Raw genomic sequence first — 24,168 nt, forward strand, 5'->3', positions numbered from 1 at the left:
AGTTCTCAAGGATGTTCAGACGTTTTATAACGTGTCCCCCCCATGCTGACTGACCAATCGCCTCTAGATCCATCCCACCTCCCTTCTGTCCAAGTTCACCGCCGTCCACATGTTGTACTTTGTCCTTTTCTTATCTTGGGTGAAATCGAATTGATACATGTGAATTGAAACAGAACTTGGACTTAATAATGTTATGAGCAGCAGACGGTTTGCACATAAATTGAATGCTGTGTCGGCCGCAGGTGTAGGTATGGCTCTACCATGAGACGGTTTTATGATGTGCCTGTAGATTACACAAACTAAGTTACCGTGGAGCTGGATCGCCCTCCGTCTATGAATCATCTGAAACAGTTTATCACTCAAACAAACAAGAACACAGAGATTAAAGTGTGCTGGATGAAGTGGATAATCAAATACAACCAATTGTATCATGATTATTTGTATAGCCTACCTACTACTCGATTATTAAAAAAAAATATTTCAAATGAAAAAAACAATTTCTAATAGTTTGTTAACTGATGTGAGATGTATTTGCAGCTAATTCAGTTTTATTTTATGATATTCTCCCCGATTTTTATATTACTGTGCTTTTTTTTTTTTTTTTTTTAATTTGCTGCTCAATGTTTGACAGTTGATTATGTCAGTGACTTGTTAAACAAACCTCTTACACAGTTTTTAACAGACTGCCCATGTGCACAAATACATTTACCTTGCTTAAACCGTCCATTGTGCTTTTGTAATGGTTTTAGGTTTTTGAAGATCAGTATCCATGTGCAGTAGTTGCAGAAACTAAGTTTTTAACAATGCTAGTCAACACAAATGATGAGTCATGCATCATTTGAATCATTTACATCTACTTAATAATTTCATAGTGGACTCGTGTGTGCCTGTATATGTGTAAATACTCACATGAGAGAATCTGGTGTGATTACACGGTTTATAGAGGATATTTGATGGCCTGTCTGTATTATGTGTAAATATACACACTTTTCAGCTGAATTGTGGCTAACAGGTGAACTCTGGCTAGACAGAACAGATTGTGAAAGGTTAGAGGTTTTGGAATGAGACTCTGGGGATCCGATGTGTGTGTCAGAGACAGACAGCAGGCTTGTCTTTGTGTGGTGGTGTCTTGTGTCCTTGTAAACACACTGCTCGCTCGGGCACCGGAGTTTGCTGATATTGAGCGGTCTGTGACAGGGATTGTCTTCATACCTTTTGAGGAGAGTTGGCTAATCAATCAAATCTGCCACTTGGAGCAGAAGTGGCTCAAAAACGGCTGTGGTAGACAATAACACCGAAATGAGTGACCTTCATAAACCAGTTGCGGAATCAGTAAAACTGGGTGGGAATATGCAAAAATGCTCCAGATGGAGGAAAATGAGTCAACCCATTAGGAAGTGTGTTTGCAAGGACTTGATTGTGCGTAAATGTTGTGTTTGAGGGCAGTGTTAATCAGGAGCCGGGGCGGAACAGTAAAGTGCAATCGTGGATTAAACCAGAAAACAGAGACCATGGCTAATACGGGCGATCCAGGGAAGGTTTTTCCTCAGTGCATTTGCATATCATTAGCATGCACCGCACGGAAACAACACAGTGGTGTTTTGGTGGCATCATCAGACCTTGCCTCACTCACTCATGCTTAGTAAATCTGATCACAATTTCATAAAGGAAGTCCATTGGGTTAAAAATTATAAATATCCACAACTGTTATTAAAATCATTTATGGCACTGTGCATTCCATCATACGGGTTTGTGTACGAGGTGCGCTGCGTGTCTCTGTAGCTTTCCTGCTGAACATTGCAGTCGTGGGATTCGCAGAAAGCTCCAGATCAAAAAGGGGCTTTACGTAACGCCTCACTTTAAAAGTACAGCCATGTTATGTGATCTCCTGTTCTATTTTACTCTCTTGATATAGAATTGATCAAGTTCCCGCACTTTTATGTGCTGTTACAGAGTGTCTACAGATATGATCTTTTTAATACCACCTTATGTGAAATGTAAGACCAAAACTTTGTTGGAAATGCACATTATATTACATACTTTTGTCACAATGTCAAAAATGCATTGTATTATTATGACATACAGTGAACTTTTCATATCAGCAGAAAATATACTATATACAAAATATCCCCACAAAAGCACAGCATCACCAACATTTTTGTTAGTGTAAAAGATTTTCTACTTTCATCTGTTTTTTAATCAGCTTTTACATACTTAAATCTGCATATGTTTTTAATATTCACCCCAGGATGTTATTTACCCTTTAAAAAGGCCAATATTTTTTAACCTTATTAAATATGTGTCATCTGTCATGTCAAATTGTTATATTTGATCAAGCAATTCAATATACACTATAGCTTTTGCCAGTCAAATGAATGAATTTACACTGCAACATTACAACTGTAGTAAATAATGTTTCAGATGCTGCTTACTGTTTGACCTGAATTTTCATCAAACATATCAACAGCAAAAATACAAGAATACATTTTCTCCAAAATGGTGCTATGGTGATGTGGAGAGAATCTTTATTTTTGTTTTCTTCGCGTACAAAAAGTATTGTGTCGCTTCATAAAATTCAACCACTGATGGCAGATGGACTTTTCTGTCGATGTCTTTCATACTTTTCTGGACTTTTGACAGTGTCATTTATTATCAGTCAATGGGACAGTCACAAGCCTCCCGGTTTTCATCCAAATTATCTTACATTGTGTTCTGAAGACGAATTAAGCTTTTACGGGTTTAGAACAACGTGATTAATGTAAGTAATTAATGACAATTTTCAACATTTTCAAGTTTTAATCAAGCAACAACAAAAAAGCAATATATGACACTGAAGTCCTCTGAGCTCATTTTAGCTAGAATTAATAACTGGCGGTCTGGCGCATGATGTCACCTTTTGTAAAAAAAAAAAAAAAAAACTGAATCCCCTGGTGCATCAAATTCCATGAAAAGGGCAGATTGCTTTACATTCCACAGTCAACTGTAGGGGCTCCAAACTCGAAAAAACACACAAAACTACATACAGTCGGTTTAAATGTGTACAGTTTACATTGGAGCAGTTATTGAGTGGTGGAACTGTGATGTCATTTTGTAGGCAAAATCAGATTTTACACAGATCAATTATAAATTTAAGTTAATATTTAGGGACCATTTACCATTAATCGCCAAAGCAGATGAAAGTCAGTTTTACTCATGACTCATGCAGTTTTGCCTTTTGATTAAAATTAATTCACATAACCTGTCATATCTAACTTCAGACTGCCACAGTTCAATTCTTAGTTCATCAATATGTATAAAGAAAAAGGACTTTAGCGCTAGCGGACAAAAGGATTTTTCAAAGGTTACTTGCTGTTGTATTGCCAAGACCATGAAACTAGGCCAAAGTGTATAATGTTCTTTATGAACCATTTTAATTTGATCTGTTCTCATAACAAAAAATAAAAAAATCTGTAAAAAAAAAAAAAAAAAAAAAATTATTTTAAGTACAATTTTCACAGATATTTGCCTTATTACCTGTAACCAAATGAAATGAGCAAATAATTGCTTTTCATAAAAAAAAAATATGCAGGTAAATGCACATTTACATAAATAGACATTTACATATTTTCTGTGCTGTGTTGCCATTTTATTCATTATATGTACAGTTTATTCAGTCAAAGTACGACGTAAGATGGCTGTAAATCAAGTGTCAAATGTCATTTATAAAACACTTTGTTTTTGTAACTAAAATGTAGAATCAGACCTAAATAAAAATAATAATAACTCAATCACCTAAAATCACATTTTAGGATTGTTATCATTGCAGGGCATGATTGCCAAAAAAAGATTTTCTTTTTTTTTTTCTATCATGATATTCATGAACAGGAGTTTACAGGAAAAAGAGACAAATCTGAATAAATATAAAAATATTACAGTGTATAGCTGGCTACAATTACCCACCTGACATCACATGGTATTTTTGCAGTGGTATAGTGATATGCATATGTAAACATTATTCATTTTCCAAAAGGTATGCCATTTTTCTCTGTAGGGACATATTTGAATAGTGCTTGTAAAAATTAATAATAAATAGTTAAATAAAGATATCAACAGCTTTATGAATCTGGCCTGTCTCTTGATGCAAAGTTCATAAATTCATTGTGCTCCACAATTGTAACCTTGCTAAGGCCTTAAATAGGTCTTGAGAAAACACAATGTTTCACAACGCACAGCGTTGTTTTAATACTCTTTCTTTCCCCTAGGTAGTACACTTCTTATTTGACTAGGAGTAGTAGCATTTTTACAAACTGAGAATGTAATAAATGTGTCCGCTTAACTTATTCTTCTATAACAAATTGCATGTATGTAAGTGGCTAATAATGGTCTGTTCACTACCTTTTGCCAATCTCATTTTGTCTGAGGAACTGAATGTTGCTGACGCTGTCGGCTAGCTCAGGATACTGCTCTACCGACAGCACATAATATCCATCGTAGCCTTGCACTCGTCCGCTGCTGAGAAGCTGTCTCCTCTCTCCCTCAGTCCATAGGCGGGATCCTTCCTCTCCGTTCCGGACCCGCTGCTGCTCACGTGCCCACGAGATGGCGAGAGCCCTCTGTCGGGCCAGCTCTAAAACACGCACTCGTTCCTCATCCAGAGACGCCCCGTAGCGCACGTGCAGGGTGAGAGCCCCCCTCTGAAACTCCACATCTGCGAAGCGCCGGGTGCGGCCACCTAGCACAGCTGTGGACTGTGACACAGTCACGTTCACCGCATTATCAAGTTCTTTCCGTCCGCTAGTAAGCCGCAGCGCTGCCAGGTCTGCTTCAGGAGAATTCATTTTCACAAAGAAGTGTGTGTCTCTGCCATCCAAAATAAAGTGCAGGTCTTTCAAGTAAAGTGCGCCATTGAGGATGTTGGCAACCTTGACGCAATCCTCATTAGCCAGGCTTAGTGCGCGAGTTATCACGATACCCTTGTAAAGGGCCAGCATGATCCCGCGACCTATCAAAGAATCACTTGAGGCAAACCACAGCCAGGGTTTATCAGCCCTTTGGCTAGGGCCGAACTCAACCTGTGGCAGATCCCCAAATGATAGAAATGCTTCAGCTTGTCGGATGACGTGCTGCTGGACTGCAAAGCTGGCCTATAAAAGAAGAAAATAAACATTTTACAGAAACATGTGGCTATAGTTCCATTCCATTCCAATTATTCAAAGGGATACTACAAGATCTAAAAAAAAATGGAGATACAATTATTTTTAATTTGGATTTCTTTATTTAATTTTTCGTAGAAATACAGCTTTTATCATTTTATTATAAATTATTATTATTATAAAAATCCTGGTACTATTATTTGAAGATGTAATGATACAAAAAACCTACTACCAGGGTAATAATATAATATAATAATCCAAAACAAATCTCAGACTCTGATCTAGTATTCTCACTCTGTTAGTATTATTATACTCTGTTTTATTATTATTTTGCATTACTTTTTTATTTTATCATTTTAATTTGAAATATTTAATATAAAGTTTTAGTAGTTTTTTGTCATAGGTTTTATATATATATATATATATATATATATTATTTTTATTTTTTTTGTAGTACATCAAGTTCAACAAAATGAAAATGAGAAATGTTGCCTTGGCAACTGCTGAATTAAAATATATCTATATTTTTAAATTGATTGTATTTCAGTTAACGTTACTCTTATTTAAAGTAATGGAAAGTAATGTTTTTTTATGGTTTTAGATTCAATTAACTATAATAACCCTTTATACTAGTACTATACGTAAAGATATTCATCCACAATAAACTTACTGTCAGGTCGTCCCACACTTGACTTTTGGCCAGTTCATAAGAGGCTTGTGTCATCTCAGAAATGGGGATAGGGAAACCAGGGATACTATTATGGAGATGGAATCCAAATGTGACCAGCCAGGTGTTCACATCTGTAGCAAATATCAATGACTAAATTACAAATCAGAATTTAAGATTGGAGATATGCAATGAAATGTGCAATGTATAGAAGATATGTTACTAGCAGAACTTATTTTAATATACAGATATTAATCCATCCCATACCTGTTAAGTAGTCTCTAACTTTCTGCACTTTACTTATTGGGTTGTTGTTTCGGAACATGTAGAGATTGAAAGGGCCTGGGTTCTTGATGATTTTCTCCCACTGCATGAAGTCAGGTGCAGTCCAGCGACCTGACATGATGTCATAATCCCTCACTCCAAAATGAAGCAGTTTTGTTAGAGGTTCATAAAGTCCTCCATGAAACCCAATCACCAGCTGGATGTCAGGATTGGAGTCCGAGTAGACCTCGCCATAGGCTGTATAATGAATCTGCTTGAGCAGGGTACCATCACTGCCAAAGACAGCCAGTGGTGATCCTATGTTATCACAAGCGATGTAGAACTCTGCTCCACTGCTGATCTCCATTGCAAACAAGTGTCCCTGCAGGTCATAGTATAGAGAGGTAATCTGAGAGCTGGAATGGTTGTAGACATGTGTTATCCTGCTTGGGTAGCTCAGATCAGCATAGAAGAACTGCAGGTGTTGTCCTATGCTGGACTTCGTTGATACTCTTCTTCCCAAACCATCGTAACGGTACTGGACGGACCAGCCGTTGGATTTACTGTAGACACATTCTAGGTGGCCATTGGAGTTGTACTGGAAGATCTCAGAGCCTCTCTGGCAAAGAAACCCATCTTCGTCCAACTCGTACTGCAGATCTCCAAGACGAGTTATACGGTCTCGCAGGTCATAACGGAGGGGCATGATTCGTGCGCTGTTTGCTGGACTCAGCAGGTGTATGTTCCCGTTTAAGTCATAGCTGTAGCGCCATGTCATTTTCTCATTGAGGTAGACTGTCTGCAACTGCCCGTCCACGTCATATTCATAACTGTACTTGGTAGCATTAGCAAACGAGCCAATCTTCATTTCCCGTTTGGTTACTCTGCCCATATTGTCATACTGGACCGTGATCCAGAAGAGCAGAGACCGGAATAATTCATACTGAATCTCTCGAACCCGACCATGTCCGTCAAAGTGTTTGGTGTAAGTCATGACAGAGGTAGAGATGATCTGGTTGATGTCATAATAGATGACGCCAAATTTGCCGAACTGCTCCACTTTCCCTGAGATGTCATCATACTGATAAAGGTCAATAGGCAGTGGGGTTTCATTGATGACCCCCTGAATACTCGTCACACGCAGACTACTGTCATAAGCGTAGTCAAAGCGAGCATTTACCATCCCATCCTCACTGAAGCGATAGATCTGTCGGTCTACCAGTGGGCCGAGCTGTCTGTATCTAATGGTGCATATAAAACCCTCACTCTGCAGATTGACCGTCTTCAGCACACCTGCCGTCTCATCATAGGTGAAGCTGACGCGAGTGCTATCGTACAGAACCTCTGAGAGTTTGTTGTGCCAGCGGTACCGGTAAAGGACTCTCCGTCCTGTGCCCAGCTGTGCCACTCTCAGGAGCCTGCCATCCTCACTGTAGTCTACAGCGACGGAAGCGTTGCTCTCAGGCATATGGTAAAGGTTGCGGTAGTAAGACACCGAGCGTATGGTCTCCATAGTGTATCGTGCCACACTAGGCATAGTGACTGCTGAAAGACCTCCCTGAGGGTCATATTCAAAGACATACTGCCGCTGACTTGCCAGTATAAGGACAGTGGACTACAAAAAAGAAGAAAATAACTTGCATAAACCAGGAGGAATTAAAATAAACTAATTGTATGTCAATTGTCACACTAGTTGGTTAATCTTATTAGGATACAAAAGTTTCTGCTATATAAAAGACATAGTTCAACCAAAAATAGCAATTATTCACCATTTACTAGCCCTCATTTCATTTATTGACAAACATATTTTTTTATATTTCATATCTTTAGTTTTGTATTGTTCCATGAAAGAAAAGAAAATCATGTGTAGGTTGTATAAATTATGATCGAATCTTTGTTTTTATTTAAGGGTATATATAGTTCAAAAGTTTGGGTACAGTAAGATTTGATTATTATTATTTTTTAAACAATACATTGAGCAAAAGTGATTACGTCAAAAAAGATTTACATTGGTGGTAAGCAGTGTATATGCGGCAGAGTCTACTGACAAAACTCTTGATGTCTTGATGACATACATCACTAAAAGCAATATCCACTGGCCTGTACCTTCTCCAGATATGTGTAGCGCCAGGTCTTCCCATCGGGAAATGTTCTGGAAAGCAGACGGCCTTGTCCATCATACTCAGCCCTCTCTGAGACAGAGCCCCAGTGTATGGCACTCAACTGCCCATTGCTATTGCGAGTAAGGTTGACAGGCAGCAGCTTGCTACTTGGCATCCAGAGAGTGGGCTGACCTGCTGTGTCATAACCAATCTTCAGAAGGAATTTACGGTGATCATCATAGATCTTTTCTATCCTCAGCGCTCGGTCATAATCAACAGACAAAATGTTCCGTCCATTTACCTTGAAGTGCAGGCAGAGGAGAGACACAAAATTGGTACGGCAATCTTAGTGTGAAAATGAGTCTCATAATTAATAGCTCAACTTTATAAAACCAAGTGGCTTAGTGGCACGCTTAAACTATTAAATCATCTTGCAATGTAGGCTACTTCAATTTTAGAATTGATTTTCTCTGTAAAACTGTTGTTTCTTCTCTCCTAAAACAGCTGGGTGGCATCTTCATGCCAAATTTACTTAATTAAATTTGCAAGAATACACATCTACACAAAAAGAATAGCAAGAAATCTTGCATGATTTTTTTTTAAATAGTCTATTATGACTGAGGTCAGTTGAACCTCAAGACAGATGTCAAGTGTTACAATATGACTAATACATTCAAAACTGTGCTGTGGTTGCTTTCAACAAGCAGTAGATTCAATCTCAGACTTTAAACCATTTGCCAAACCATTGTCCTCTATAAATGGACTTACGTACTCGTAACTTGCGTCCAAACACAGTGACCTTCGTCCTTGTCTGCTCTTTACGAAAGCGCCATTCAACCAAGTTTTGCCCGCTGTCATCAGGTAGGGTCATATTTCTTCGTGCCAGCGTAGGGGAGGATGCACCAGCCAGAATGTGTGGTTCCGTCTGGTAGTGAGTGTTCATTCCATTGGCATACAGAATCCACAAGGAATGGTCATAACCAATCACATAGTTGTTCTTCAGCTGATCTGCAAAATAAAAAAAGAAAACATAAAACATAACTGCAAGCAGTAATTAATTGGCCAAGCACAACGGAGTCAAAATTGAGAAACTACGCATGGCATGGGGCATCAGTTCAGATGCAACAATGAGTAATTAAAGCTTTTGGGATGAGTTAAACGTTTGTTGTCAATATGCCAAAGTACTCCAGAGTTCCAGCCTCAGTATCAGCTTGGCCTCATGCCAATAATTTCATGTAAACTTTTTGTCAGCATGGTCTGAAGAGGATTCAAGTCAAATTTAGTCAAAATCGAATTAAAGATCTAGGCTGAGTTTGAGAAAGTAATATTTCAACAAATCAAAATGGTGGACAGGAAGTTCAGCTGACTATGGTAAAATTGGTATCCATGTTCTCGGCATGATCCAAAGATTCTATAAGGAGATCAGATTCATTACAATAGGCTAATATACTCAAAAGTTATTAGCATTTTTGAAAATCACTTTTTATCACACCATCATGAAACTTTTTGAGTACCATCAGGGCATGGTGCCGAAGACACATACTGTGTTTCATAATGATACACCAATGCAATCAAGCATTTTATGAGAAAATTCTAAATAGCTGATGCCCAAAATTGCTGACATGGGAAAATTGGGTATTGTTCAATTCGGCATGCTGCACTGAATCTTAAGAGAACAGTTTTGTGGCCAAACCATTCATAAGTTATAAGCAAAAATTTTTGTTTTTTTCATATTTTTCAAGAAAAATCTTTTGATAGCTGTTTGCCTGGATGGTCTGAAGATAATCTGTGTCAATTCTGATGAAAAATCTTCGACCTCTAATGACATAATATGCCAAAATATGTATTTATATTCATAAGATTAAGGGTTACCTTGATGTAATGTGAGGACATTTTGAATTGCTGACTGGTTTGTAGTTATGATTGCAGCTTCATCTCGTTCAGAACTTTCTCTTTCTACTGTAGAGACACTTTCCATGGCATAGGCCAGACTGGTAACCACACCAGTAGGAAAAGTTACATTGGTCAGTCGTCCCTCTGTGTCATAGCTGAAAAAGAGAAGGATGTTGCATTTAATGCATTCCATGTGAATACGCACTTTTTCTACTGTGCTATCTGTTTTAAAGTCTATATCACTTCTGTGTTGTTCCCTAGAAATGATTCAGGTCCTCTTTCAGAATTCTTGGATGTTTCCCAATTCATCATCCACCAGGCAAGGTGTGACTACTTAGAAAATAAACAGTATAAACCTCTCCATAATTACCAGCTTGATTTTAGATATCATTCATGTCTGTAGCAAAAATGTTTTGAGTCCATGTATGAGTCAAGATTTAGAACTTGTTCAAATTGCTGTCCCTAAATTTGAGCGATAATAGCAATGTTTACCAATGTTTACTGGCAAGCAAAGCATAGCAATCAGAAACGCTAAAACACTCTTACTCATAGAATGTTGTCCATCCATTGGCAGTGCTCTTGGTTGCCAGGAGACCACTGTTGCCATGGTAAGTTAGCAGCACCTGTTCACGCCCCTGTGTGCCAAGGGTCTTCAGCCCACCACTCGAGCCTACAGTTAGCCAAATAACCTGGTTGTCAGGTGCAACGATGCGGACAGGAAGGCGGCTGGCATCCCGGCGAATCCGTAGCGTGTTCCCATAACTGTCGGCCACTGAGGTCAGATCTCCTTCATTGCTATAGCTGAAGTTGTATTTGAAGTCTCCTATGATCAGTTTGGCCGTGTGCTGGTGTGTGCCATTACTGTCAAACATGTATACTTCCTGCTCCATGGACGATGCCACTTCATACAAGCCCATACTGTTAAGTGCAGGCTTGTTTTTTCCAATCGCTCGAATGCGAACGTTTCCCAGGTCAGCTACATACAGGGTTCCATCCGGAGCTGCCGCGAGAGAGGACGGCCCATTCAGCCGAGCATCTTTAGCGAAGCCGTCTCCTGTAAGGTAACAATCACAGTTGACATCGGTCTTGCAGTCGCAATCTGAAGGCGCCCCAGCCAGGTGAGTGATCTCGCCATCTGCTGCCACGCTGCGTATGCGGCTCATTTTCCTCTCGTCTGTCTCTGCGATGTGCAGCACTCCATTGAAGGAGACAGTGATGGCGCTTGGGGATTCCAGATGGGTTTGCGTGGCTTGCTGTGTTTCTGTCACCAAGATGTCTGTAGAAGCCATGGGGCAGTGAAGGGGTCTGCCTGCTGCCACACTGACCTGCCCCTCCTCAGTGATCCGCAAAACTACACCGCCGTCCAGCACAAACAAGGAGTTATCCATCGGACTAACAGCCAGATCTGTCGGCCATTCTAAAGACACCTAAAGGCAGAGGGATAAGACGAAAGGCATTGTTCAAAAAGATATGCAGCTGCTATAGTTTATATAACTCCACTTCCATTTATGAAGATATATATATATATATATATATATATATAAATCGAATGCGATTTTCATGCACATCTCATCAGTAAAGATGCTTCTGTAATTTGAAGTATATCTCCAGCACGTGCGTTCAGATCATGGTTGCCAGGTTTTCACAACAAATCCTGCCCAGTTGCTTCTCAAAACTAGTCCAAAACTAGCCCAATCGTGCTTCCAGAAGGCTCCCCGAAAAAAAAATTGCTTTCCGGGGTTAAAATTTTAGTTTTATGGCATGGTTACCTTGGTTAAATTCGCATTTTAGGGGCTAAATATCACGTCATTGGTATTGTCGCCTCGACTAGCGGACATGAAAAACTTACCACAGACTTGGCAACAATGGTTGGCATTTACTACACAGAGCCGTAATTCACTGACAATCTACACAAAATCGATTTTAAAATCGGTGGCGATTCTTTGTCGATTTTGAAAGTGATTTTGTGTTAGTTGTCGGTAGACTATGGCTCTGTGTAGTACCTGCCGCTCCACCTGTACCAGTGTTGTTAAGTCTGCGGTTGTTTTTCATGTCCGTGGTTCGAAGCAACCCCAATACCAATAATGTGATATTTAGCCCCTAAAATGCGAATTTTACCAAGACAACCATGCCCAAAAAAACCCGTATATTTTAACCCCGGGAAGCATTTTTTTAATCTGGGAACCTCCTGGAATCGCGATTCGTTTTGGACCAGTTTTGAGAAGCAACGGGGAAGGATTTGTTGTTAAAACCTGGCAACCCTGATCTAAACACAGGTGCTGGAGATAATACTTCAAATTAAAGGAGCGTCTTTACTGATGAGATGTGCATGAAAATCGCATTCGATTTTTTGCACAGCCCTAATATATTAATAATGAATACCAACCAAGAGCAATACATGTATTTTATTTTTTTCTTTTACTTATTTAAAATTTTTAATTCATTGTTAGTTCATGATATCAATGCATTTATGTTAACAAAGTTACCTTATTGTACTAGGACCAAAACTCATTTAGGTCTTTACATGAGTCATGATAAATTACTTGCATGTGTTGATTTGAGCAATTTTCACTATTCACCTGATGGATGTCCATAACTGAGTCACAGCTCAGAGGTCGAGCAGAGGCAAGGTCATTGGACCCCAGTAAGGTGGAGATGATGCCATTCTGATCCACCTTCCGGATTACGGTCCCATCCACAAAGTAGATCAGTCCGTTCTTGTCAACAGTGATCCCTGGAGAGAATAGAGGAAGGAACTAAATGTGCAGGTCACACAGCTGTGGTCTTTGCTTGCCTGATCTAGGCAGCGGGTACATGTGTCATGTTTGGCTTCCCATTACTCAGGTCACTGCAGAAAGCATCGCCCTCAATTATTCACATCTTGCCTCCCACTGCTGAATTATTTCTTAAGGAGAAAGTGGAATAGGATGTATTAGGACATCTCACCCTCCCTCTAGCATTTCAGCCCGTGTTCACTCTCGCTCACTCCGTCTCAGTCGGTCTATACGTCTGCTCAGGGTATTTGACAAATGCATGGAGTGGGAAAGCATCAAACCCACTTTTAAACCCAAATTATGAAAGTGTGGGTTGCTATAGTAACTGCCGCTTGCTAAATGCGTGCCTAGCTGAGTGGTAGAAGTGAGAGTTTGTGTGCCTGACAAAAACAGTGAACTGACATCATGGCAGAAATCTCAGTCCTAACCAAGGAAACTGCATGCATGCATAAATGCCTTTTGATTTTTATAGTCCAAAATGTGTGCACATTCCATCAATTCAACACATTATGTAGCCATCTACACAGGAAATATGATAACTAATGTATCCATCATTCAGTGCATGCATACATGTGTACATGACATTTTTTGAAAAACAATGAAAACATATATTTTTCTGCATGACTAGATTATATGTTGAAATAGTTTGTCTATATTCACCAGACGGGTGTGACATTTTATAATTTATGTCAGTGAAGTCACGAATCGTTCAAAGAAGCTTCATCAATCCATCGTGTCTGGCTCAGTCAAATAATTTAGTATGTATCCCGGGGCTGTCAGTTCCCGTTTCCCTCGCTGAAGTGGCAATCAAAAACCTCACTACATAATACAGTGTTTAAAAGCTAACAGCGCTTCGGGATGATCTTTCATGTCAATCAAAGTGTGCCAGACGCCTCAGAAGATTCATTGCAGCTATTTCTGAAGTTTGAAGAACCCATGTTTCTCATCTCTTTCCTTGAAAAGAATGCATGACCCTTTTGATTGTCAGTTTTAATGATCCTGTAATAATACCTTTGGGTCCTGTGAGGAGAGCCTCGGTGGCTGGTCCTCCATCTCCACACTGAGTTTCATCAAAGGGAAGACAGTGATCTCCTGTTCCCGCCACCACCTCCACATTCTGCTGCGGCTCTGATCTGGCCAGAAGCACCTGTGGGCTATAGATGCGTCTGGAGTTGGTGTCGGACACATACAGCCGCCCCGTCATGGGATCTGTTGTCAGGTAGTAGCGGTGAGCGGGATTGTTACTTGGGGAGAGACATATAAACAGTAGGAGTTATTAGCGAAGACATTAGTTTGCTGTCAAGCCAAGTCAGTGCGACTCATAAATTATTGGTCTGACATTGCAATTGAAGATGGCAGATGAAATGAGAGACTGATTAGAATATTAATATAATTAAAGATGGTGAGAGAATCGCAGTATGCTTTTCGCATCTATCAAAAGGGTGTGAGCTCCTGACAGATGAGAAAAAGAATGTGTGAAAGAGAAGTAAATGTGATGTGACTGGAACATGTTTGCGGAGGCTGTGATGACGACTTCAAGACTGCCAGATTATTTCGATCATTCCTGTTCCCTTGCGGGGAAAGCATATCTTAACCCTCTGGGGACGGATTGGGCGGTACCGCCCAAAATGGCATACTTTTACAAATGTGTAGTTATCTCAAAAACTATTAATGCTAGAGAGATGCGGTTTTTTTTGCCGTCTTCCTCAGATTCCGCTGAAAACAGCGGTGTCCAGTTTGTATATAAACACTTCCCTTATTGCGCAATACCACTGCGTAAACAGGCCAATGAAAACGATTGTGCTAGGCAGATTTAACACGCAACAGCCAATGGAAAAATTGCCGCTGGGAGGAGTCTTTTTCTAACCCAATCAGAGGAAGGTTATGTCTTCTAGCGATTCAGAGGACTCTGTAGCTCTGCTGTAGCGTTGTAAAAGCTGGCTGGACTAAAGTAAAAGACATGTAATCAATAAGCGTTCAGAGAATCAGCATCAGGGTGGAGAAAGCAGAACGCGATCATAGTGTTACAGAGAGCGATCGGAGTATTAGCGAGCACAAAGAGCTAAATTCGAGCGATCGGAGAATCAGCATCACGTGGAAAAAGCAGAAAGCAATCGGAGTGTTAGCGAGCACAAAGAGATAAATTCGAGAGAGATACAGCATTATTACAGAATTGTTTTATCAAAATGGCAAGCAGTAAAAGATTTACGGCAGAACAAGCTCTGGAACAATTACTGGAAAGGCCTGGCCTTGCTTTGCTCACTGGCATGCCTAGGACTGTTTTTAAAAAAAGTTAATTATTTAATTGTTCTTTACACATTTGATTATACAATAACACATTTCTGTCAAGCAAAGAGTTTGAAAAAATATATTTTCTTTGTTCAAAAACTGTTCTATATTGTGTGTTTTTCAGTAATAAATGACAAAAATCTAATTTTCGTTTTTGAAATTCTCTAGTTTATTGTAAAAATTTTCACTCATACTTCCTTTATATAAACATATTGCATGCATGCTTATGGTAGCTTAGGGTCTTCTGAATCCATAGATACCAAACACAGGGTGTTTCATCTCCTTTACATATGATTTATAAGCCCAAATATAAAAATAGAGAAAACAGACCAAAAAGGGCTTAGTCCCAAAAATAAAAAAAACGCCTAGGACTGTTTGTAAATAAAGTTAATTATTTAATTGTTCTTTTCACATTTGATTGAACATTAACCCATTTCTGTCAAGCAAAGAGTTTGAAAAATATATTTTTGGGTCAAAAACTTTTAACTATTGTTGTGTTAGGTAGGATTTTCAGTAATAAATGACAAAAATCTCATTTTCGTCTTTGAAATTCTCTAGTTTATTGTACAACTTGTCACTCATACTTCCTTTATAGACATATTGCATGCATGCTTATGGTAGCTTAGGGTCTTCTGAATCCATTGATACCAAATACATGGTGGTCCATCCTCATTACATATGGTTTATAAGCCGAAATGTAAAAATAGAGAAAACGGACCAAAAAGGGCTTAGTCCCCTAAGGGTTAATGACTGTCAACAACTGATGGCTTTTCAGAACGCTACGCTTATTTGCATTCATTAATTCTGTCTTCCAATCAGCCTGCTCCTTTCTGAACGAGTTAGTGTGGCCCCTCCAGACATGCCATTAGTGGTTAAATGACCAGTCCAGTTGAGACTTTGTGCATGATGGTGTGGAGATCTGTGACCTTCTCATATGGGATCAGACAAACCTTTTCACATTTCATCAAAAGCAATTTTAAGGCTATTCTTGCACGCTGAGCTTACTCTATTAGATCGATATCCTGGACTGTTTGGAAACCTATTCACACTCAGAGGCACTGGTCTGTGTAAAATCCAGATGTGAAAATGTGAAACAGTGGTACTCCTTTCAGATGAAGGCCCAAAGTGTCGGCAACTGCAACATAATCCTAAATCCTCTTACATGGCTTCAGTAAATCTTTCAGACAGTCAAAAAAATGTGGTGATGTGCAAACATCTTTCATAAAATGTGCCTTGACATCTTCTGGGATTAGGGTTCGTTTTCTATAGACACCATTTGGAAATGTAGTTCCATAAAAAAAAAGGGGCCAGAAGGGTCACAAATGATTTTGTTGTTCATTTAAAAAAAAAAAAAGTTACCCATCTTAATTTTTTTTACATAATACATGCATGTCTTTCAAAATCAACATTGTGTGACGTTTACTACACACAACTTACCTGTGCCTGAAATCCTTATTTCTTTGGGTAGTTTGAAAAAAGGAGGGAAACATATCATCAGAACATACGGTATAGGTCAAATAGTGTACAATTATTATATTTACTTCCCATAACCCCTTGTTCATTCAGGAACCCATTGGTGACTACTTTATTTATTTACAAAAATCCTATACTGAGAATACAATACCTCAAAAAAATTGTAAATATTCTAAAATATTTATGTTTACCTTTTTGAATCAGTTTTCCTTTTTAGTAATTTTAGATTTTCAACTTAAGGCTGGCCCACATTAAAAGATTTTTAAAATCTTGTCAGAAATGTGAGAGACCAAACACAATGATAAATGTATATATATAAACTGTATTTCGTTGTGAATCGAAAATCCCTTGTTTGGCCTTCCAAAAGATGACACAACTAGAAAACAGTGGTTAAATTGTATTTACAATACTGTTCCAGAACAGTTCAACCCCAATATTTAGGGTGCAGCACATTTTATGGAGGGAATGTATAGGGAATGTACAGTACTGTTCAAAAGTCTTAGGCCACTAGTATTTTCACCAAAAAAAAAAAAGTCAGTTTTCATTTACAAACATTATTTTTGCCATTAATTGTAATAATCCAGTGAAATTTTTGTTTCCACAAGGAGTCTGACAAGAGACAGTACTCTCACCATCATCCAGTCTGTCTGGAATAACATGAACAAACTGAGACACACTAGATCCAGAACTGTGGTAATGTCTCCAAGACACTTCAAGAAACCTACCTGCAAAGCTACCTGAAAAACAAACAAAAATCTCACTGGATTAATGCCAAAAAACAACGTTTGGAAATGTAAACTGATATTTCCTACTGACACACTACAGCAAAATATAGAAATAACTGACTTAAAACCATTTTTTTGATGGTGAAAATACTAGTGGCCTAAGACTTGCACAGTACTGTATACGTTGTATATGCCAATATTCTGACTGGGACATGCTTCACAGTATGGTAAGGGGCGTAACATTTCAATCACACACTTGAGACATTTGGCCAATCAGAATGCACTGAATCGTCAGCCAATCAGAGCACACCTTGCTTTTCAGACCGATGAGATTAGTTAAAAAAATTGAGGCATTTTAGAAAGGCGGGGCATAGAGGAGAAACAGTAATGTACAATATGTGGAAAATAATGTGTTTTTAACCTTAAACTGCATAAACATATTTAATTACACCAAATACACAAAATAATGTTCTTTTTAGCAACATCATATGACCCCTTTAAAAGTTTTGTTACTATAGTGTGTGGAGTGACGCGATGTGATGAAGACTGCACAAACAACTAGAGTCCCAGGTATGAACACAGGAAATCTTGCAGGGTCAAACGTGGTAAACAAATGGCAGATGACGGTGTTAATAGTATCTGAATTGCTTTTTTACTGAAAATTTGTGGAAATAAAGAAAAAGGTTGGATGAAGTAATTTGAATGTGGACTTCACATTACAGTGCGAGCTGGAGGTGATTAATGCTTCCATAAACTCACTTTTTGATTGAGAATCATGTAGCTCCATGTGACAATGTACAGAGTGCATGCACATTTGTCCTCGGGGATCCCCCCACACAACAGGATTTCTGATAGCATATATTCATCATGTTGCATATTTATGATTTGAAATTGCTGCAGCCCCGACGTTCAATTCAATCATTCTTAACACACCCCATACCACAGGAAAATTGCCCCATTTATCTTGTAGTGTATGCCCCACTTTAGTTAATTAGGGAAACTTTTTTTTTCTTCTTCTTATATTTATATTTTATTTCACCTTTTTTTTAATAACAAAAACAACACTGATTCTTAACACTGTATGTGGCAACGTGTTGAAATAAAATTATGTTCTAAAATTCTGTGTATTTCAAAGTAGATTTGAAATAAATCAAATTCTTTGACAGAATTGACTTTTCTAACAGGCTAAAACATAACACTCTGTCAGCACACTAAAATCTAAACGTCTCTAAATTCATCCCCTTTCAACCACTGCTGCTACAGCTATCAAAGCACTGCTTACAAATTCACAGCATTAAACCATAACTTTCAAGACAATTACTGTCAGACTTTAAAAATTGCCTGCTGTGAGAATTGGTGCCACTATTATGCAAAATCTGAAGTCCTTCGTTTCTTCGTTTTGTGAGGACTAGTTTTGTGGATTACTTTTAAATGTTTTGTAGAGAGACTGTCTAGATGCTGCCTCTCTGCATGCTGTGATTTGTCACCAAATGTCTCCTCAAGTATTCTACTAGATTTCCTTGCTGCTGAATCACCCATCCGGTTGTGCTCACTCACCTGAGCTCCATGACACTGGTAACATTGCCTGATGGATAGATGCGTCTGATGTAATTGAAGTCGCCAACATACAGGCTCCCATCGATGCCCCATGCAAGAGCAACAGGAGCCAGCAGTTTGTTTCCCTCCGCCTGTCCATTACAGCTTGGGCAGGAGATGCTTCTGCGTCTGCCATTCCCCATTATGGTGCTGATGATGGGAGGAAGCTTGGAGAGGAAGACATTCTCGCCATTTCCCTTATACAGGATCCCTGAGACACCAGAAAAAGTGGGAGAAAAAAAATATATATAAATAAATATATAAATATATATATATATACCAAAATCACATAGACCCAGGAATAGAACATTATTATTAGTAGTAATAATTTATAAAAATAAAAAAAAACTTTATAAAATGTTTTCATTTGTTTTATATAGAGAAGCTGTGAAATGCTATTCTTATCTGATTCCACAACCTCAAATGCTCTTGTAATCTAAAATAGGGGTTAAAAAAAAAAAAAAGAGTAGATGGTTTTCTTTTTCTTTTCTTTTTTGGAATGTCCTCAACTATAGATAAAAGTTTCCTGGACATCACTATGGGGGGCACTTAGTGCTGTGATCTTCCTGAACTTCCGTTAGAAACTCCATTAAAGTGGAGCTACCATAATGAACATTTTTATTATGGATGATTCAACTTTGGAAATAAATTAAGCACTTCTTGAGCAGTCTAGTTGTGAGCAAAATTACATATTTTATTATTTGATGTTAGTCTTTGTTATTTTGTTTTTTCATTATTTTCCTTTCAATGCAATTTAGAACATGTATATGAAAATAAGCAAAAGGATAAATACATTGCATTTGCATAATAGGCGCTATTCTATAATTTGTGTCAATTCACAATTTATTTTTTTTTATATATAAATGTTCTACATTTAAAAAATGCACTCATCAGGTAATTTTCTTTATTATGATACTAATGTATTTGTCTCATTATTTTGTTTTTCAACATCTGAAATATATTTTACAACATGTTTAGAGAAAAGCTTATGCCACAGCAGTTTTGATGGCAAAAATATGACAGTTTTTATTTATTTATTATTATTTATTTTTTTTAAGGATTTTGTCATGTTTGTGCTGTTGAATCAGAGAGAATCTGTCTCAAATCTGCAATACCCCTAAAAAAAAATAAATAAATAAATAAATAAATAAAATTAAAAAAAAGAATACGGTCCTCGGGCATGGCATTAAATGTACCAACCGGAGACATTTTCATCACCTGAGAAGTGATTGTTTACACAGCTGTCTGCTTTATTTTCCAATCCCTATATATCTCAGCTTTTAAAACCTTTGATCGTTTCAATTATTTTAATACCACTTTCTGTCCAAGACTTAGCGTGAGCTTGGGTCATTACAGATAAATATTTCAGTCCTGTGAAAACGTAACTTGTTTCTTTTTGGGGTTGGCTTCAAAGAGGAACTTCAAAGGGAAGTGCCATGCCCAGGGCCATAAATTATTCATACTGAGCAACATGTTAGACTTTCAACACTTGCTTTGGCCTATTAATCACATCAGTAATACTGCACTGAACTACACTCCCATTGGCTAGCCAATACATCTCAAGTTCAGTAACACGCTACATCAGTGGCTACACACAATCACCTCTGCTTTGTAATTGGTTCAGAGGCCGCACTTCATTAAAACTATGAGTCTGAAACTGTTCAGTTTCAAATGTTTTTAATGTATTATTATTAATATTGTTGTTGTTGTTATTATTATTATTATTTCTTTTTCTTATTTTATGCAAGTAAACAAGACAAACCAAAGTGTCAGAAGCAGAGCAGAGTGACTCTTTTGACTCTTCTAATGGAATGTGGTCTACACCGATCATGGAAATACAGAAAATAGATAACAATGTGGTCGAATAGTTGGCCCAAATACTAACAAGTTGACTAGTTCGTGATTATTTTGTTTTTTTTCTAGATAATTCAGATATTTTTAGCTGAGGTGCTTTAATTATCACATACTGTACAGCGTAGTGCACTTTAGCAGTTAGTCAAGTCAGTCCAATTTGTATAGCACTTTATATTCAAACTTTTATGTATATAATTCCTTAACATAGGGATGGGCAATGTGATGATAAATAACAATTACATATACTGATTTTGTATTGATTTTGTGTAGCAGATATATGTGTACCTTAGTGGCATGACTGAGTGAATGTAATTAAAGTCACAAAACTGAAGTAGTGTCTGTTGATTTCAATGAAAGATGGAGTTATGACAATTTGATTAAAGAGATAAAAAAAAAACCTTTGACATAAAACCTTTTAGGAAAATCTTCAGCTACTTCCCATTTTAAAGCACCAGCCATTCAGACAGAAGTCTTAAGCTGCTACATCACATCTTGGCATGTCATGCAAAAAAAAAAAAAAATTCTGTATAGCTGGTTTTGAACTATAAAAAAAAAAAACTGTGTTTCTTGCGTAAACACAGCCAAAGAAATGTGAACCTGAAAATGTCCTAATTATACAGACCATCTAGATGTTTTTAAAAATCTGGAGATTTGCACATCACAAGTCACCCATCTTGAATGCACTGTCACTGACGAGACGAATCAAGTGCATCCAGTGCCAAGTCTCATCGGGCATTCCTCTTTAGTGTGATGAATGTCACTTTAGCAGCAAGCTTGGTAAACTGTCATTGGCTGAAATCAGCTGTTAATTCACAGAGTGCTTAAATGACACAAAACCCTCTGCAATTCTGAACTGCATGTGATTCATGGCTGATGTCTTCCCATGTGCAGCTAAACAGGGTGCATAGCAATTTGTTCCTGCTTGATTAAGCCCTGCCATTGATTAATTGATTGAGAGGAGGACTGGAATGAAGACAAAGTCAAATGGGATCTTGAGAACACCCAGCCCAATAGAAGATGCTGTTCTCATTCAGAGGTCTACAATGTACTATTAAGTAAGAAGAATTGGTCTGGGTGGATGCTTTTAAGTGTGACTCAAGAAAGCCACTGACCTTGGCAGCAAGACAAACCAGTGACACTTACTCAAACTGTGATTGCTGCATTGCATTGTCCTGATCTCATTCTGCACAGTGCATACTACTTATGAACCACTGTTCAAATACAAAGAAGACAATAATGAACTTCTATATATACCAAGATTTGACTATAAATCCTATTCAAAACCCTGTGCAGCCAGAACAACATTAACAATATCTCATATATTGATTGGAATAATCGACATTGCTGTCATGAAGGCATTGTGGGTGGTTGCCAGGATATTGCTATGGAGTTACTAAGATATTCTGGATGGTAATAACATTCAATGTCTTTGTTATACTTTATTCCCTATTTATTTTTTCTTTCTTTCTTTCTTTTTTGTCTTTTCTTCAATGTGAAGTAACAATAAATCTAATTGCTTGGAAAAGTAATTACAGAAATGTCCTTAAGCCACTAGATATCCATAGCACAAACTGTGTGCAAGCATTGCAATAACCATAAATTACATGCAACGTCACAAAATAATTACATTTAAAGTGCATGTTTTTCATTAGTGTTTGTCATTACCGTGCAGCGTGGATGCTGTAAATCAGGGCCTGATTAACTTGTGACTTTATTGCTAGACCTTTACGTGAAAAGCAGTCGATTCGGTTTGGCCACTCTCAGCTACATGTTAATGTTTATGAAGTACAACAAAGTTTATAAATGGAAATTTCATTCAATGTCATCTACAGTAATGCGATGCTTATGCTTATTGATTATTCACTGAGCAAACATGCTGATCAAATAGCAATGGGTTTAATAAAACTTTTGTAAATGTCAAGCAAACAAGCTGAATATCAAATCTTCCAGGTGTTCTGCAGCATTCATAAAGGCGCTTCAGGCTAAGCAGCCTGCAATATCAACACCTATAGTGGTGTCCAAAAGTAAGAGACAACATTAAACTTTATTTTTTCCCGCCCTAAAATTTTACTTTTAAGATTTAACAATAAAACATTTAAAATGTCATAAAACAAAACAGAAATATATTTCGTCAATATTTCTAGAGAACAAATAAAATGAAAAAATCATTTGATTAGTGTTCTAGAAATAGTTAAACATCTTTAATATTTGCAATGAAGTTAAGACAAAAAAGAAGAATCACTGAAGTCACTAATTACATAAGCAACTTTGTACTGATGGTTAGTTATTCTTCCTTTGTTCATTTGGCTCATTCTCAAATAATGCTGCAGAAAATGATCAGCAAACTTGTGGAAATCATGCTGCTTGAGTACTGCTCTCAAAAGAACGAACAAAATACTTTTCTGAAATTCGACAAAATGTTTCAGTTCAATCATTTCAGCTGTTGTGCTAATAACTTTTATAATACATTTGTTTGCATTCTATTAGAAAAAAAAAGAAGCATTTGTGTAATAGCTTTTTGGTCGATATAATAAATATTGGAGATAAAGACTAAAATCACCAAGAGCATGGTTGTGTCATAAGGAAAAGCTCAGCAATGGGATGTAGCTCATGCTCAAACACACACATATTCCCAGGCACACATTTTGCACAGCTGCTGACTGCTGATCAGACCTATAAGCCATAGATATGAGAGGCTCTGCATTATCAATCAGTGAGACAAATGGGACTGTCAAAGAGAAGATCTCCCTTTGGCAAATTGATTACATTTGTGACATGCTCTTCAGGACAATATGTTTTCCCATCTCCATCACTTCCAATGCTTTGCTTCAGATGTACAAAAATCCACTAATCGAAAGATTGTAAAGGTGAGATGCCCAAATGCGCAAAGCTTTCATCCAATTTATTAAAACTCAGATTAAACAGGTTGAGCCAGATTAATGTTTTAAGCTTTTTAAGAGCTATTCTTCTTAGAGTAAATTTATAAGTCGATGCCTAAGAAGATTATGAGCATGTAGATAAATAATGAGTAACCCGTGTAAAACTCACCTTACCAGAAACCTAACAACAGAGTTATGAGACGAACAGACGATCATGTTATGGATTCATAGATTTAATAGAGCTGAAAGCTCTAGGACATATGCTCTATGCCTCAGTGCTTTTCATCAGAATATGAGATCCTGGGCTGTCTGTGATTTTTTTGTTGTTGACAGATTTAGTACACAAAAACAGTAAAAACAATGCAGTAAAAACAATGCCTAACCCTAACCCTAACCCTGATCTTCAATTCAAAGTCTATGAACTAAAGCAGCTTATAATAATAATAATAATTATATCCCCAAATATTTACCATAACAAATAAATTAAATACGGCATAATAAAGTGATATGATGCACACTA

The 24,168-nt window shown here is 37.7% G+C and overlaps 1 protein-coding gene across 1 annotated transcript in view; it reads right to left on the bottom strand.

Annotated features, from left to right (window-relative positions):
• Positions 1-4,005: 4,005 nt before the first annotated feature.
• The window catches only part of LOC113099542 (teneurin-3-like), a 97,090-nt gene continuing 76,927 nt past the window's right edge, over positions 4,006-24,168 (bottom strand). The window contains exons 21-30 of the mRNA XM_026264402.1: positions 18,877-19,126; positions 13,844-14,076; positions 12,638-12,792; positions 10,605-11,485; positions 10,038-10,213; positions 8,938-9,173; positions 8,170-8,466; positions 6,067-7,678; positions 5,803-5,933; positions 4,006-5,123 (exon numbers count right to left, since the gene is read on the bottom strand). Coding sequence (XP_026120187.1) covers positions 4,371-5,123; positions 5,803-5,933; positions 6,067-7,678; positions 8,170-8,466; positions 8,938-9,173; positions 10,038-10,213; positions 10,605-11,485; positions 12,638-12,792; positions 13,844-14,076; positions 18,877-19,126 — 4,724 coding nt within the window. The 3' untranslated portion in view covers positions 4,006-4,370. The remainder of the gene's footprint in view (positions 5,124-5,802; positions 5,934-6,066; positions 7,679-8,169; positions 8,467-8,937; positions 9,174-10,037; positions 10,214-10,604; positions 11,486-12,637; positions 12,793-13,843; positions 14,077-18,876; positions 19,127-24,168) is intronic.

Source organism: Carassius auratus, unplaced genomic scaffold (assembly GCF_003368295.1).
Source record: "Carassius auratus strain Wakin unplaced genomic scaffold, ASM336829v1 scaf_tig00216959, whole genome shotgun sequence".
In the NCBI taxonomy this organism is placed as follows: Eukaryota; Metazoa; Chordata; class Actinopteri; order Cypriniformes; family Cyprinidae; genus Carassius; species Carassius auratus.